The 16,399-nt window shown below is 30.0% G+C and overlaps 1 protein-coding gene across 1 annotated transcript in view; it reads left to right on the top strand.

Moving 5' to 3' along the window:
* The first annotated feature begins 243 nt into the window (after positions 1 to 243).
* Positions 244 to 16,399, top strand: part of LOC126840042 (uncharacterized) — a 64,277-nt gene continuing 48,121 nt past the window's right edge. The window contains exons 1-3 of the mRNA XM_050575535.1: positions 244 to 583; positions 1,414 to 1,671; positions 3,267 to 3,527. Of these exons, the coding sequence (XP_050431492.1) occupies positions 528 to 583; positions 1,414 to 1,671; positions 3,267 to 3,527 (575 nt within the window). The 5' untranslated portion in view covers positions 244 to 527. The remainder of the gene's footprint in view (positions 584 to 1,413; positions 1,672 to 3,266; positions 3,528 to 16,399) is intronic.

The following is a 16,399-nucleotide window of genomic DNA, read 5'->3' as shown; positions in this document are numbered from 1 at the left end:
AAATATGATAAAAGATATTGTGTAACAATGTGATAACAGCGGCGTCCGCGGTCTGCGATGGTCGGCTGGAGGTAGAACGCGGTGAAGGTAAATATTGAAACGCGGTTAACAGTGGTCTCCACTATCAGTCTCGGATAGACAACGGCGTTATCGTCAACAAAACAGAAAACTAAAAAGGCGTCGGTACCTCAATCAAAAAACGATCAATATTTTTATGCTTTTCATAATTCATGAATAGTGAAAACAATAAGGAGTTAATATATTATGTGCGCATGGTGTAACACGTCCGGACGAATTAGTAACACGTTATAAACATTTGATGATATAATTGCCATATTGCCTCATAATATAATATCAATCTAATAACGATTTTATAATTGTCAAACTGTTCACGGGAAACGTCAAACGGATAAAAATTGGAATTTCGAGTCGGTAATAGGTTTGAACAAAATACAGCCATTCGATTGCAACTCGTGTCGAAAAGTGGTCAACTTCCAAACTGACTGAATTATCCATCGCATAATAATATGATCTCTACAGCCCCAAAAAGTCCTCAAAGTGAATCTGCTGGGAAAGGACTCGGGTGAGAAAAATTTTCAATAACTACACATTTTTTAGAACAATTTGTATTCATTTAAATTGTCATAATTTCACATCACTACATTCCAGACTGAAGTTCTGGTCGAAATATTCTTGAATAATAAAATAAAAACTATCTAGTTTGATCTAGTACTATGTAAATGCAGTGGCGAAGCGTCATAGGAGACAAAGAGACAATGTCTACCCACTTATAATACAGACAAAAAATTGGGTTTTATTTTATGTGTATAAAAATGTTTTAACCAATTTTAATGAAAAAGTATATTTTTTTTGTAATAGTATTCTTAGAATAGAGTAGTTGTGGACGCGGATCAGCGGGCGGTCGCGCTGCCGGCCGCCGGGTCCATCCAAATTTAGTATAAAAATAAATGAGACAATTTCAAAGTTGTCTCTTTTGCCGGGCGCGGTATGCAGGGGGAAATGGAAAACGGCAGGGGTTTATCGTTGCGCTATGAGACATGTCTCACCGACCGCCGTTCATATTATTATTGTTTTGGTAGACGGTATCAGTTATCCGTTATCGTCGTGATACGTCGTATCGATTGTCGTGTTGTACCATTTTCAAAATATTAGTTTTTGAAGATTTATCTTTAACAGTATAGATAAAATAAAATATACAGGGGGTCCAGGGGCGCAGCTCCCCTGTCAAGTCACGTAACACCATTTTTTTTTCAATGTCTCCCCGATCTAAAGACCCATGCCTCGCCACTGTATAAATGTAATTGATAGAATAATTATATTGTGAGTAAAATTAGAAATTAACTTCACTAACTTAACTAATGTATAAAAAAAAAATTTCTCTTTTACTCATAGAGATAACGATATGATCAACGGGATTAATGTTAAACACGAATCCGATGAAATGGAAGGTTATTGCCTTGAAACGTCGATACAAGAAACGATACCTATGAACGTGCAAGTTACAAACAACTTGGCTGACGAAAAATGCGATTTGTGTTTAGAATTGTTTACATCCAAAAAGCAACTGAAACATCATATTACAACATCACACAATGGTATTTCTAAGATCGATGAAATTACAATTAAAAATGAAGTAGATAATTGTTTCGAGTAAGTCGATTTTAAATTTAACATCTATATAACATTATTTCATAATGTGTACATTATAAATAATATATAAATATTGAATAAAAACAAGATTTTAATTGATCTTTTATTCGCCTTAACTTAAAGTATTATTATTTTTTTTTTTTTTTATTGATCTTAAAAAAAAACCCGGCATCTATGGCCATCAGTTACAATTTAATTATTTACAATATTTTATACATGTATTTACAAAATTAATGCTACTACTAATGATAACAGTAAGGAGAGATAATATTATTAATTTCTTAAGTATATATTTTTGTTTATATTGAGTAGTAGAGGTCTGTTGATTTTAAAAAGTTAATCAGCTTGATGTTGTCTGAGGTGTTCTTCAGAAAGGAAATTATTTGCTTTGACTTCAAAAGTGCGGTCTTTTAGGATGTTGGTTATTAGATTAAGTGTCTTACCTTTGCATAGTATTTGGTTAAGTTCGACTAGGATATTATGTCTCCATGTGGAGTCATAGGCCTTAGATATGTCGAGGTTAACTAATCCCATTATTTGCTTTTTCTTAAACGTCTGATTTACTTCCTGATTAATTTGGATCAGATTATCAATTGTACTCTTGTTTTTTTCTAAAGCCACATTGTTGCGTTGCTAAGTAGTTATGTTTTTCTAGTAGCCATATTAATCTGTAGTTAACAATTTTTTCCAATATCTTGCACATGGTGTTCAAAAGGGTTATTGGCCTGTATCCTTCAGGCTTAAATTTATCTTTTTCTTGCTTTGTAATTAGTATGACTGTACCATTTTTCCATGTAATTGGCCAAGAGCCTTCAGTGAAGATTCTATTGAAAATTGCTAACATTAATTTTAAAGTATTTGGTCCAAAGTTCTGTAAAAATATACGGTATGTTGTCGGGGCCGGGGCTTCGGCTTTTACATTTGGATAGAGTGTATGTGAGTTCTTGCATAGTGATTGGTATGTTTAATTGAATTTGGTCCATTTGATTTTGGTCTAGATTGTTTGGGATAGTTTCCATTTCACATTTATGTTTGTAGTTGAAATTGGGTTTTGTAATTAGTATTGCTGCTGTTTTGATAGAAATATTCCCCCAATTGGTTTGCTACTAGTTCTTCGTTACTTAATGAGTCGGTGTTTGTGTCTATAAGGTTTATTTTGCGGGTTCTATTAAGTCCTTTTAATGATTGAAATTTGTTCCATACGATTTTTGTGTCTGATTTTTCATTTATACTGTTTGTGAAGTTTTCCCATGATTTCTTTTTACTGGTTTTTATTAAGTATCTGGTTTTTGCTCTGAGTTTTTTTAGGTCTATGAAGTCTTCTTGGGTTTTAGAAAGTTGGAATTGTTTTAATGCCTTATATTTGTCTTCAATTGCAGATTTTATGCTCTGGTTCCACCAATGTACTTTGGGTTTTATGTTTTTGGCGGTTGATTTGCCTATTGTAAGATTTGCAATTTGTATAATTGATTTGGTAAAATTATTTACTATTGTGTTGATATTTATAGTTTCATTAAAGTGTTATTACGTAAAATATAATTCATTTTTATATAAAAAAAAAAAAAACTATAACATTTGTTATTTTTTTCTTGTAGAGACAACGATATGATCAACGGGATTAATGTTAAAAATGAATCCGATGAAGTGGTAGATTATTGCCTTGAATCGTCGATACAAGATGAAGAAATGATACCTATGAACGTGCAAGTTACAAACAACTTGGCTGACGAAAAATGCGATTTGTATTTAGAATCATTTACATCCAAAAAGCAATTGAAACATATTACAACATCGCACAATGGTATTCCTAAGAATGATGAATGTTCAATTGCAACAGATGTGGAAAACAAATTCAAGTAAGGCCCTTTTTAATATCAAAACATATTTTCTAAAAAAGTGTATTACATTAGTATGTAACGACTATGTAAAAATATATATTTTAAAACTATAGGCTTTGCCATTTAAACCGTTTGATTTGGTGTTTTAATATTTTATGTTTTTCGGTATTGTTACAAGTCTCTTTTTGTCTGTATATGTTTTTTTGTTCAAAATCAATATTTCTTGAGTTATCCATGGGTAGATAGGTGCTAAGCGTTTGGTTCAGTTTACATTGGCGGCATTTATTATATATGTCTTCTTTCACATAATTAAATTCTAGCTGTCCATTAATTTTTCTTATCTAGTAAACATTTAAACAGAACTTATTGATGTACATATTTCAGTTTTATACAATATTTAGAAGAAATACACTTTTGAGTAGTTTTGCTATCATTAGCACTCACAGCGGACTGACTATGTAGACTGAATCTAAAGAAAAAACTACCTAATTTTTTTTTTGTTTGATTTTGGTCTGTTAGGGAAACAGGTCTTTTACTAGTTAGGCTCCCGGATTAAGAATATTAATGTTTTAAAGTGTTGAGGCAGTAGACGAGACTTATTTATTTTAATTTGTTGTTTTTTCGTTTTTTAGTTTATTAGTAATTTTACTTTATACATAATTCAACTTTTCATTTTTTCAATTTGAAAAATGAATTTTGGCTTTTGTTCACTTAAAATTTCACAGTATTTCAACCAAAAAAAATGACTTGATAAAATTTTTCTTCTTAATAAAATTATGGTTTGGCGGCCTCTTAGGTTAGTTTGTTATGCATTATTTCTATTTTATTTGTCAGCAGTTCAGGGAAATAATTTTTCCGATTTAATTTAGAATCATTTCCCATGTATTAACTATTCTAATTTTGGATTCAGATAACTTATATATTGTACTAGAGCTTCGCTGTTGTACAAATGTTGATTTTCAATATAAATTTTAACCCTTTGAAGCACAGCATTTTTTTCTCCAATTTTCTCTGAATATGATTATGAAGGTGGTAATAAATATATACCACTGTGCGAGAGTAGGCTATTTTTTGAAAAAGTGGTATATTACTTATACCACCATGCTTCAAAATGTTAAAATGCAATAAAATGATTTGAAATTAATATTTTATTTTTATGTTTTAATTACGCCCTATGTCTGAAATCACACCACAAAAAAAAAACCAAAATAGTCAATATTAATAAGTATCTAATTTAGTTCAAGCTATATCAACAGCAGCTCAAAAAAAAAAATATATACATACATATAATATAAAAAATTAACATTAAATAGTTAGTAAAAATAAATGTTCAGACAATTTTTTTGATTTTTGATTACTACTCATAAAAACGGTCTAAGAACACAAAATGTTGAACGCTAAAATAATCTAAAGACAACTGTTTTAAGAATTTAAAAAGATGATATAGGGACTTTTGCTGATGCTTTTAAAAAACATACCTATAAATTTTTTATAATAAGACTGTGTAAAAATGCATTTATTCGTTGGTTAAATAAGTATTATAAAGCCAGGGAGTAAAAACTGGTATGATTACAATAGCAAAGATGTTGCTATGTATAATGTGATTAAAATAAATTAGATCATGTAATATAGTTATTTCTTATTAGAGCGGAATGAACACATAGATATTTTATGTCAATAATGTATATACATTTTAAGCACACAAAAGTAGCCCCAGGTGTATAAAACTAAAAATCGATTGTTTTTAGATCTGAACAATTTTTATTCAGTGCATCAAATATACTATTATTATTATTTAAAAAAATATTTTTCATTATATATATATATATATTATTATTATTTTAACAACAATAAACTTTTTTTTAATGAATCCATGTATTATGTTATTTTTAGATTGGTAAATAAATGTTTTTCTACTAAATAATTTACAATAATACTTCCTAAAAAAAAATTATCTGGAAAGTGAAATCAGATACATGATTTAAAAAAATAAAGTTATATGTTTGTCAATTTCAAAGAATACAAACTATATTTTCAACTTTAATGACAATTATTAGATTTTTCTTAGCTTGAATTGTTGATTTACACATAGCTTACCTACAATGTCTGAATTTTCCAAAGTTAAAATATTAAAACCACAAATTAAGTCAAAAAACAATTTTAAAAACCCCAAACGGTTAGTGATAGTACTCGATAGTGATCATACATATTTATATAGGTAAATCATCCTACTAAATGAAATAATTAAAATATATTCAAATAATGCCAATTTAACGTGAAATAATATATCATTAAAAAAAAATATATAAAAAAACTAAAATTATTTGTATTCTATGTAGTGATCATAAATGTACAGCTTTAACAAAAAAATGTGAAATAATTAATGTTTTAATTATTTGTACATCAGTATCGTATGTGTGTGCACGTTTAGAAACTAAAGCGTTAAGAGAAGTCGGTTAAGACACTGTATAATGAAAAAAAAACTGTCAATTTAAATTAGGGTTGAGTATAGAGATTAGATAGATACAAAAAATCAACTTCTACGGTGTAAGTTCTCTGTTGGCCGCAGGCAAATTAATCGGTGACGGTATAGGATAACAGTCTGTAACCGATGGTAACAATAATAACTACTTATTGTATTAATTAAAGACAGGGTAGATAGAAGTAGCAATCAATCTTCTAAACGGACACGCGTCGGTTATGATTTCACTATAGTATTGGCCTAAAACAAATAATTTACATATTTATAAAATAAGTCAGTAAGTTATTTAATTGAAAATAAATAGTAGATATATATGTCAACAAATTGTTCAACAAAAAATATGAAATGTATCGTTATCACCACGCACAGCGGTTTGAAAAAGATAAGAATTTTGTACATCTAATTAATTTGATAATTTGGTTTAAGCAAAATGTAATATACTACTATACTATATATTATTATATATATTCTAAATCTAAAAAACGTACCGACATCCAACGACGCATATTAATAGGTAATGTTTGCACACCGGGAAACACGTCGATTTCTCTTGAACGAAAACCGTGAGCGAATTACGGACAAATATGTAATTAATAATAACTATTATACGTTTAATATATCATTGTATGTATATAATATAACAAACTACAAAGACAAAAATTCACCAAAAAAAAACAAAACACGCCGTTCGCCGTTTTTAATTTTTATTATTATATATATGATAACGTTTGACACACCGGGAAACACTATTGAATAAAAAAACACGTATGACAATGAACAACAGTGTAATTAATAATAATAATAATAATTTTACGTTTAATTTAATTTAAGGAAAGTACAAACTCGGCAAAAAAAACAACACACGCCGTCACCGTTATTATTTGATACGATAACGTTGTGACATGATAAAAACGCCACGCGCTGCCCAAGCCGCCTCAGATGCTTGTCTATGAGCGAGATGTATTATATGAATCCCATGGAAGAGACGATTAGGCGACTGGCGGGAGTCGGCTATTTGAATTGACATTTTATATATTAGATTAGATGTTATTTATTATTAAAATAAAATCATTTTTTTTTTGGAACTAACAATAAAATAGCTGTCTAACCTTCCATACTCTCTCCACTCTTCTCTATTATTGGCCAGTCTCTCTTCAGTTCCCTTTAAGTTCTCAGTCCAGCATCTTTATTAATTTTATTGAATACCGTTGTTCTCTGACGTCCTTTGCCTCTCTTGCTTTCAATTTGTCCTTCCAATATTCTGCGATTTAGTTCCTTTTAATGTCTTTAAGTATGTCCAATTAGTCATTAGTAATGGTTTGTACATTCAATACATCTGCTAAGGTCAAATTAAATTTTAAAATAATAATAAACAATTGTGTAAAGAATATTTTTTTTCAAAAATTTATAATTTATTGTACGACAATGTTTTTTTGTAGTGACAATGGTACGAGAAATGAAGTGGATAAAAAAACTGACGGTAGTTATTTCGAATCGAAGATTGAAACAGATAACAATCAACAGACAGAAACCAAGAATAATAGTAAATATATAACAATATGGCGGTTCTTCCAATGTAATTTATGTCAAAAAATATATAACACAAAAAAACAAATAACTCTACATATATTAAAATCCCACCAAAGTTCAACGGACAACATTAGTCAACCCTATAAATGTGACGTCACACTTCACCAACGCGTGCACACAGGAGAAAAGCCTTATAAATGCACTGTGTGCTCAAGGTCATTTTCTCTCAAATCCACCCTCACAAAACACGAACGCGTGCACACCGGAGAAAAGCCTTATAAATGCACTGTGTGCTCAAGGTCATTTTCTCTCAAATCCACCCTCACAAAACACGAACGCGTGCACACCGGAGAAAAGCCTTATAAATGCACTGTGTGCTCAAGGTCATTTTCTCTCAAATCCACCCTCAAATTTCACGAACGCGTGCACACCGGGGAAAAGCCCTACACATGTGAAGTGTGTTTACAATCATTTTCTCAAAATAGTAACCTCACACAACACCAACGCTCGCACACCGGAGAAAAGCCTTATAAATGCACTGTGTGCTCAAGGTCATTTTCTCTCAAATCCACCCTCACAAGACACGAACGCGTGCATACCGGGGAAAAGCCCTACACATGTGAAGTGTGTTTACAATCATTTTCTCAAAATGTTAACCTCACACAACACCGACGCGTGCACACCGGTGTAAAGCCTTTCGTATGTAATATATGCTCAAATACTTTTTCTACAAAATATTCCCTTATAAATCACCAACGCGTCGTGCACACCGGAGAAAAGCCTTATAAATGCACTGTATGCTTAAAGTCATATTATCTCAAATCCACCCTCACAAAACACAAATGCCGTGCACTTCAGTATAATGTCATTCAATGATTTATATAAAATACAAACCAAAATTATTTTTCATATGTACAATGACATTTTTATTTACATAACCTTAAACATAAAATACAAGTTTGCAAAAGTTTATGTCATTTTGGAGCGAATGAAAAGTCCTATTGAATATAATTAATATTGTCTATTTGGGTCATAGAATATAAGTATGTTATAAGTAATAAATATAATATAACCTTATATGGTATTATATGTGAACACTATAGAAATCATTGAGTAATATTTAAAAATTGTTTTATACAATGACCAATTACATTTGTAACCTAGATTATATCATATGTAAGACATAGTATTAAGGTGTTGGATTTACCACTCTATTACGACTACTGTTATAACTGTAACGTATGTTGAATAATAGTGGTCCTTTTTCATAGACGAAAAAAAAAATAACAATTTTTAATTTCTTACCCTCTCATTTTGTTACCATAAACAAGAAAGTAATGTATGTTAAATTTGACTGCGATAACTGACCCCATTCACTTGGCACAAGAGAGTTGAAAAATTAGCAAAAGGGTAGTTTTATAGTTTTGTTAATTTATTTCAAAATCTAAAGCATTTATCACAAAAATGTATTTAATATTAATTATTAAGCATACAAATGTCTATAAAATATGTTCTTATATAATTTTTCGTAAATCCATTACATTTAAAGAAAATTAACAAATTATTAATATTAAATTTATTTAGCCAAATTGATATTTTTATAGTTACTTTACTTTATTTTCCGAAAACTTGAAGATCGATCAAATATTATTTAAATCAATTATATAAAATTAAATTGCACATAAAAATGATGTTAGGATATATTCTTAAATAGCTGGATGCACTACTCAATTGTTATAGCCAGTTTTATTTAATTGAGCTAAAAAAAAAAAAAATATATTACAAAAAACTTTTTTCTGTGATCTTCAACAACTTGTAATAAGGATTGTTTTTGGTCTTCATTTTTCGTCAGTATATTGTTGTAATTTTAAATAAGGGCCACTCCTCTTTCAGCAAAATCATTGACCACTTTCATATTACGAACAATATTTGCTCCCAACTGAAAATCTTCTCTTTCTTCCCAATTGTCCGGATCTACTTTAAGAAATTCAACCGGTATATTTAATATCTTAAAAAAATCAATTGACTCTTTGTTTACAAAATCAGCTACGGTCTTCTCAGTAAAAGATGAATCAGATACATTTATTTTAATTCTATTTTGAAATGAATGTTCTGAGTGTACTCAAAGCTACCACCATTTCTCTTTTAATTTTACTCGATATATTAGGATCAAAAAATGAAAAACATACAAGTAGGTTTGATAAATACCATTGATGTCTCAAAAAAACCACACATCCCGCTGTTGCTACATCTTTATCTGGATATGAAGACAGCTGTTTTAATAAGTTCAAATCATTAGCAGGGGCAGATACGGCACAGGGAGCTTTAAACCAATAGAAGACATAAATTTGGACAATAAATAATGAGAACCTTTTCATTCCACTTAATACCTTTTTGGTTGTCTTAAATTGGTTTTTAAATAAACATATTTTTATGACATAAATCGCACGTGCCATCCATCGCGCACGATGTAAAGCTCCTGGCTGCATAAACGTTATACCTCTAGAAGGTACATCACCAAGATAAATAATAATTAGTTCCAAGAGCTCTCTATAATCGTTACGGGAATGGGTTAAAGTGTATTGTTTTTTATAAAATAGTATGGTTTCGTCTTGATCAATTATATTTTCTTCAACTGTTTGAAACTGACTTGTATTGATATTTTTCCAAAATATAAAACTTGTTATTGCCAAGTATTCACAAATAACAGTTTATTTGATTATCTTATTTACTTTGCATACAAATAAAAACTCAAGACTTACCATGGTAAGTATGTACCATTGTGTACGGTAAAACGTTAAAAATATATACAAAGGGTGTTAAAAAATCCTGTGATCGTCCTTGAGTGTTCGAAACTATGAATTTATAGTTAGGCTTAGAATTTTTTAGTTTCAATTTCAATTATTTACTTTGAGAGTCATGGTCCACGGTTGAAGACGGTTAATTCGGGACACATTGTAAATTAGAGAAACAGTTTTTTTTATGACTGATCAAAATTTGAATACCACCTTACGTGAGAAAGAAAAACGTGTCGCCATTGAACTGAAAATTTTTTTGTTTTTATTTCCACGGAGAAAAACAATCGTAATTGTAATCATGATTTGTTAGGTGTTTTGCATATGATTTTAAATATTACTCAGTTATTGGAAATCAACACCTTTTCTGAATACCTGTATACCACTAATAAAAAAAAAATGCAAATGATCATTATAACATTAGTGTCTTTATATTTAGTACCTATTAATTATACCGTGTTCAAAAGTACCGGAGTGGTATAATGTGATTTCCATGAACCGTACAACTACGGTTTTTACTTGTATTATAGAAAATGTTGAATAAAATAAGCCATCCAAATACATGTAACTTAACGTGGGTAATCCTTTTTATATATTATTAACATAATATTATTAGTTATTTTTACCGGTTGAACGCCACAGTTAGTGTTTGTAACGCGATTTATTGCCTGGTATACAAAAATAGATGAGTTCATCATATTATTTCCGTCGAAAGTTATTGTTGTGATAATTGGCCAATTTGTAAACACTTCCAATTAACCATATTTGAGAATCTAAAAGGGTCTTTTGTGGGGAGGGGGAGAATGCTTTAGATAAATTACTCTTTTGAGATTTGGCAGAGCCTATCCTAGATTGGAGATTTTTGAAATATCGATCAAATCATTGACTAAACCATGTTTTGCTCACCTGTAGTATAGTTCTTAAAGACAAATGTAAATTAGCGAATAAGCAATTAAATGTAGACCCAACAGCCAAAACAAAACTACACAAAATTGTTTTTTTACCTAACCCATTTCTGGACAATAGTGCGTACGCGCACCATAAAATAAATACATCCGGAAATGGGTTAATTTTAAAAGTGTTATCTTTTCTCCCATCTCTTTAAAGGTAATTAAAACTTAGTGTTCTTTAACAATTAGAGTATTAAAATAAAGACCGCAACTCCCGAGGAAGCCAAAGTACGGCTCTTGTTTTTTTGATAGTGTTAGTACGTTGCGTTCAGGCTATCAACCCGTTTATTATAGTTATAAAGCTAGACAATATAACTGTCTCGAGCCAGAATTATTTTAATACTGAACCAATTACTTCGTTCAGCAACTCTACAAATCGCAAATTTCATCTAGTTGGTACTTTGGGAGGTAAAATTTGAAAAAGTTTACTTCTTCATTGATAAAATTTGAAAAAAAAACCATACGAGTTTAATTTTTACTGGCTATAATTTCGAGAAAAAGAGTCGGTATGAGTTGAAATTTGTTAAGGAATATTTATTAGGTATGCGGGCACACGTCAGTTGTATCAAATTTAATTTGTACCTAGTTACCACCTCCCAAGGGGGGTACAAGATTTTTTTTTTGGGTGGGTATTTTAGCCGTAATTTTAAGACCTTTAAGTTAAAAATTTGTCAACAACAATTTCATGTAGTTCTATGCAGACTGATACTATTAAGTTTTGATTCTCAAGTTCAATTTTTGGGTTTTAATTTAATTTATTTTAGCTTCGATGCAAAGCGAGAAGGTATTGGTTTTACTCTGATGTGTGTTTTTTTTTTAACTGTATACACTGTAACTTTTTTAATACTGGACCAATTCCTTCGAGTAGTAACTCTATAAATCGCAAATTTCATCTAGTTGGTACTTTGGGGGGGTAAAAGTTGAAAAAGTTTAATTCTTCACAGACGAAAGTTGAAAAAACAAAAAAAAAACCGTACGAGTTTTTAAGTTAGAACTTTTACTGGCTATAATTTCGAGAAAAAGAGTCGGATCGAGTTGAAATGTATAAGAAATAATTATTTGGTATGCCCGCACACGCAAGTTGTGTCAAACTTAAACTATACCCATTTTCCACCCCCCTAGGGGGGGTATAATTTTTTTTGTTTTTCGGGGTTTTTAGCGGTAATTTTGAAACTTTTGGGTTGAAAATTTGCCAGTAGTTGGAACTCATATGTACCCATAACATATTAAACGGGAAAAAAATTCGGCACTACAGTTTTTTTTTAATTGCCGGGAAATTGTGTTTTCGCAGATTTCGTATATTTTAACAAAAACACCTAAAATCTTTAAAAAAAATTGATCAAATCATTAAAGCAATTTTATTTATATCTATGCAGAATGATACTATTAGGTTTTGTGCTCGAGTACCACTTTTTACTTAAAGTTTACACAAATTCAATTTTTTTTTTTTTTTTTAACAAAAAACCTGGTGTACCAGATGGGAAAAACGAACAGACACTAACAACTATCAGTTGGTAACGTCTATCCGTGTTAGATTAGGTTAGGGCCCAATGATCGGTATCATAATATTGCGTTTATTACATGATATCATAGACGACTAAATCGTGTAACTGATTATAGTAGACACTCGATTTACTGGGAAAAAAACCTATCCTTGTACTTATTAATACACTTAATGGTTCTGATACGACAAAATCACTGTCGTTATCTCGTTGTTTTATAGCCTGCGTTATATAACCTTACCGAAGTGTAACTATGAGTGTATAATGTCCAACTACCTGCAAATAATGAAGAGGACTGTTGTTTTTTGGATTCAGATTAATCACAATTTTCTTAAAGGAAAACTAATGTTTTGCATATTGTTATACTGTTATTCATTTAAAGAGATTCACGCTTGATTGTTTAAATTGTCTAATATTAGATAATCTGCTTCATGCTAATTTTAGTTTTTTAGTTTATCAACTTGTAGCTCTAGTTTTGTATAAAATATTTCATTATTTTATTACCATGTACAGATTAAGATAAATTTTAATAATAATTAAGTCATAAATGATAATACTTTATTTTATGACTAGATCAAATCTCGTGAACATTTAACATCATGATACTGCTCCTAAGATATTATTAAAAAACACAATTTTTAAAATCTCCATAAAAGGTTATTGTTAAATAACAGGCAACAGCCGACCACTAGTGGCTATACACGTTAGTAATATTTAACTAATAACTAATATATGTAGGTAAAATTTATTATTTTCTCCATCACAGTACCAGTATACGATTTATTTTAATTTAAATGTAAGAAAATCGATTTTTCTTTAGAAAATAACAAGAAATTAATATACAGGATGAGGCAGTATTATGAGGCGATTTTCTAATGTATTTAAATGGTAAAACCCGTTTCACTATCCCACCCTTTACATTTTAAGGATCTATGAAAAGGTTTTTTTAGTTGCATTTTATTTTGTACATTGTCAATCTAGTAAAATAGAAGTATAATATAGCTTTGAAATAATATCATCTGTGAAGTATAAATAGTTTGTGTGAGATTGCTTTAATGAAAGTATATAATACATAAATATTAATTTTATTGAGAATAAGCGATTATAATTTAAACTATGGAGTACAAACGATTGAAACATGAATCGTCGACCATTCCAACAAAATATAACAAGACATTGTATATGTGTTATTTGGTCCACTAAGTTTTTGCAAAAACAAAAAAAAACCAGTACAGTGGGGTCGGTGCATAGTGGGGACGGAGCATAGTTGGGTCGGGGCATAGTGGTGACGGGGAGGTCACAGGTTTACAGGAATTTTTAAATCTGAAAGTGATAAAATCACTTTCGAAAAAACGCTTCGATGCAAATCGGTAGTTAGTATTTTCAAGCCAGTACAGTCCAAACCAAGCACAGTATAAACCAGCAAAGTTAGAAAGTTTTAAATGAAGGTTCTGTATTTACAAATGAGCATCAAAGCGTTAATTTGAAAGCGATTTTATTCAATTTTATCACTTTTATTTATAATAATTCTTGTAGACCTGTGACCTCTCCGTTTCCTCATTGCTTTGATTACATTATGCCAATACTCTACTGTACTAGTCCTCTCGGATAAAATCACTTTTAAATTAACGCTTTGATGCTCATTTGTAAATACAGAACCTTCATTTAAAACTTTCTAACTTTGCTGGTTTATACTGTGCTTCGTTTGGACTGTACTGGCTTGAAAATACTAACTACCGATTTGCATCGAAGCGTTTTTTCGAAAGTGATTTTATCACTTTCAGATTTAAAAATTCCTGTAAACCTGTGACCTCCCCGTCACCACTATGCCTCGACCCAACTATGCTCCGTCCCCACTATGCACCGACCCCACTGTACTGGTTTTTTTATGTCTAATTGTATTTAAATTTTATAATCAGATTTTGCATGGAATTAAACTGTGTTGTATAATAATTCAAAAAAAATTTTTTTTTTTATTAATTCCATAGTAGGTACTTTAAAAAAATATTGATGTTAGTTATTAATTATTATAGTATTTAATAACTTAAATACACTGTTTCATTTGTATTTATTAATTTATTAACTTCAGTACAACAACTCATAATAATATTCTGTTCACTTACATTCTATATTATTACTGAACAAATATCAATTAAGTTATGCTCAGACTCACTATTTACAATATTATTTTCACAATATTCAATGCCTTATGTTGATTAGCTCTGCGTCCAATTTTAAAAATTAGGCCTAAATGATTAGGTCTTCCAGATTTGTTATAATTTTTTCCATATGCAGGGCAGCTTCTTGGTCCACATTTATACCCACACTTCTTACAACTATACTGATCAGTTTCTAGCACCAACGGTCTCTCCACTTGTGATATGTTTGACTGCTTCCTCCAATTACACGTGAGATATTATATAGGTTATGACTCCAGACCAATCACTCATAATAATATTAAATATATAATAATAGATGATAATACAATCATACAACAAATAGATACATTTAATTCAGTATTATCGTCGATTTCAAAGTCCACCGATAATTACCAATGTTTGTTGTTATTTTGGTTCTGGAACAAATATATATACATAATTAAACCGTAGTCAAAGACATTATACTTTAATGTACATAATAATAAATAGATATTGTACAGTGTGTTTAAAGTGCAAAGATAACATGGAATCTTCATAGGAAAAACACGAACGACCTTAAATTTAAATATGTTTTTTTTTCATGAAAAATACACTGACACATTGAAAACAAATTGTTCACCTTTTTACTTGGCGCAAAGTCGGTTGGTTTGTATATTATATAAGACCTACTCAAACATTTTTTTTTTGTGCACCACATAAATTTTTAATTTATAGTAAAAAAATAGAAAATGTCAAAATATGAAGTCGATGAGATAATAATTATATATAGAGGCGAGTCTAAGCTATTTTGTCCATTTGAATAAAACGTGTGAAGATTTACATCTTTTGACTATAATATATTGTCTTAATCGATTTTGAAGCTACAATACTTGGAGTGGGTTCGTTGGAAATATTATGTCAATAAAACTTTGAAACAGTACATGACGTGAAAAATATTTGATTTGTTATTATTGTTTTATTTTGTAACTAAACGATTTACTAACTTAAAAAACAGAACTTTTATATTTCAATGAACTTTCAAGTAGTGACGTCAAAAATATTTTCCTTTTACACCGTTTTGGAGTCGCCATAAATTAAATTAATACCTCCTCAATTATTTTTCTTCGTTTGCTATTTTGTTACTAAATTCATGTGTCGTTCATTGTAATAGTGAATTATTTCCTTGCAATTGAATTTTGAAATAACTAGCTGTTTTTAAATTAATGAGTAGAAAACAAGTACAAGCATTCATTCAGTGTTTTTCATTTTTTTTTTTGTATTTATTGGAGTTTCTTCTTTTTTTTTTTTTAATGAAAGATATGACAACTAAAAGCGTGACTCCGTTAAGCAAAACTATGTATGTTTTAAAAATTTGGAGTTACACCACTTTTACAATATATTAACACCCCTTATTTTACACAGCCTGCCTTGTCCTTCGGACTATAGAACAGCACATATTACTGTACACGGTGATCTCAGTTCTTACCTGACCG

The sequence above is a fragment of the Adelges cooleyi genome, unplaced genomic scaffold (genome assembly GCF_023614345.1).
Source record: "Adelges cooleyi isolate 19-005CV unplaced genomic scaffold, UGA_ACOO_1.1 ACOO_flye_CR_arks_rails_tigmint_CR_PRNA_330, whole genome shotgun sequence".
Lineage (NCBI taxonomy): Eukaryota > Metazoa > Arthropoda > Insecta > Hemiptera > Adelgidae > Adelges > Adelges cooleyi.
This window is presented reverse-complemented; position numbering and strand designations above follow the sequence as displayed.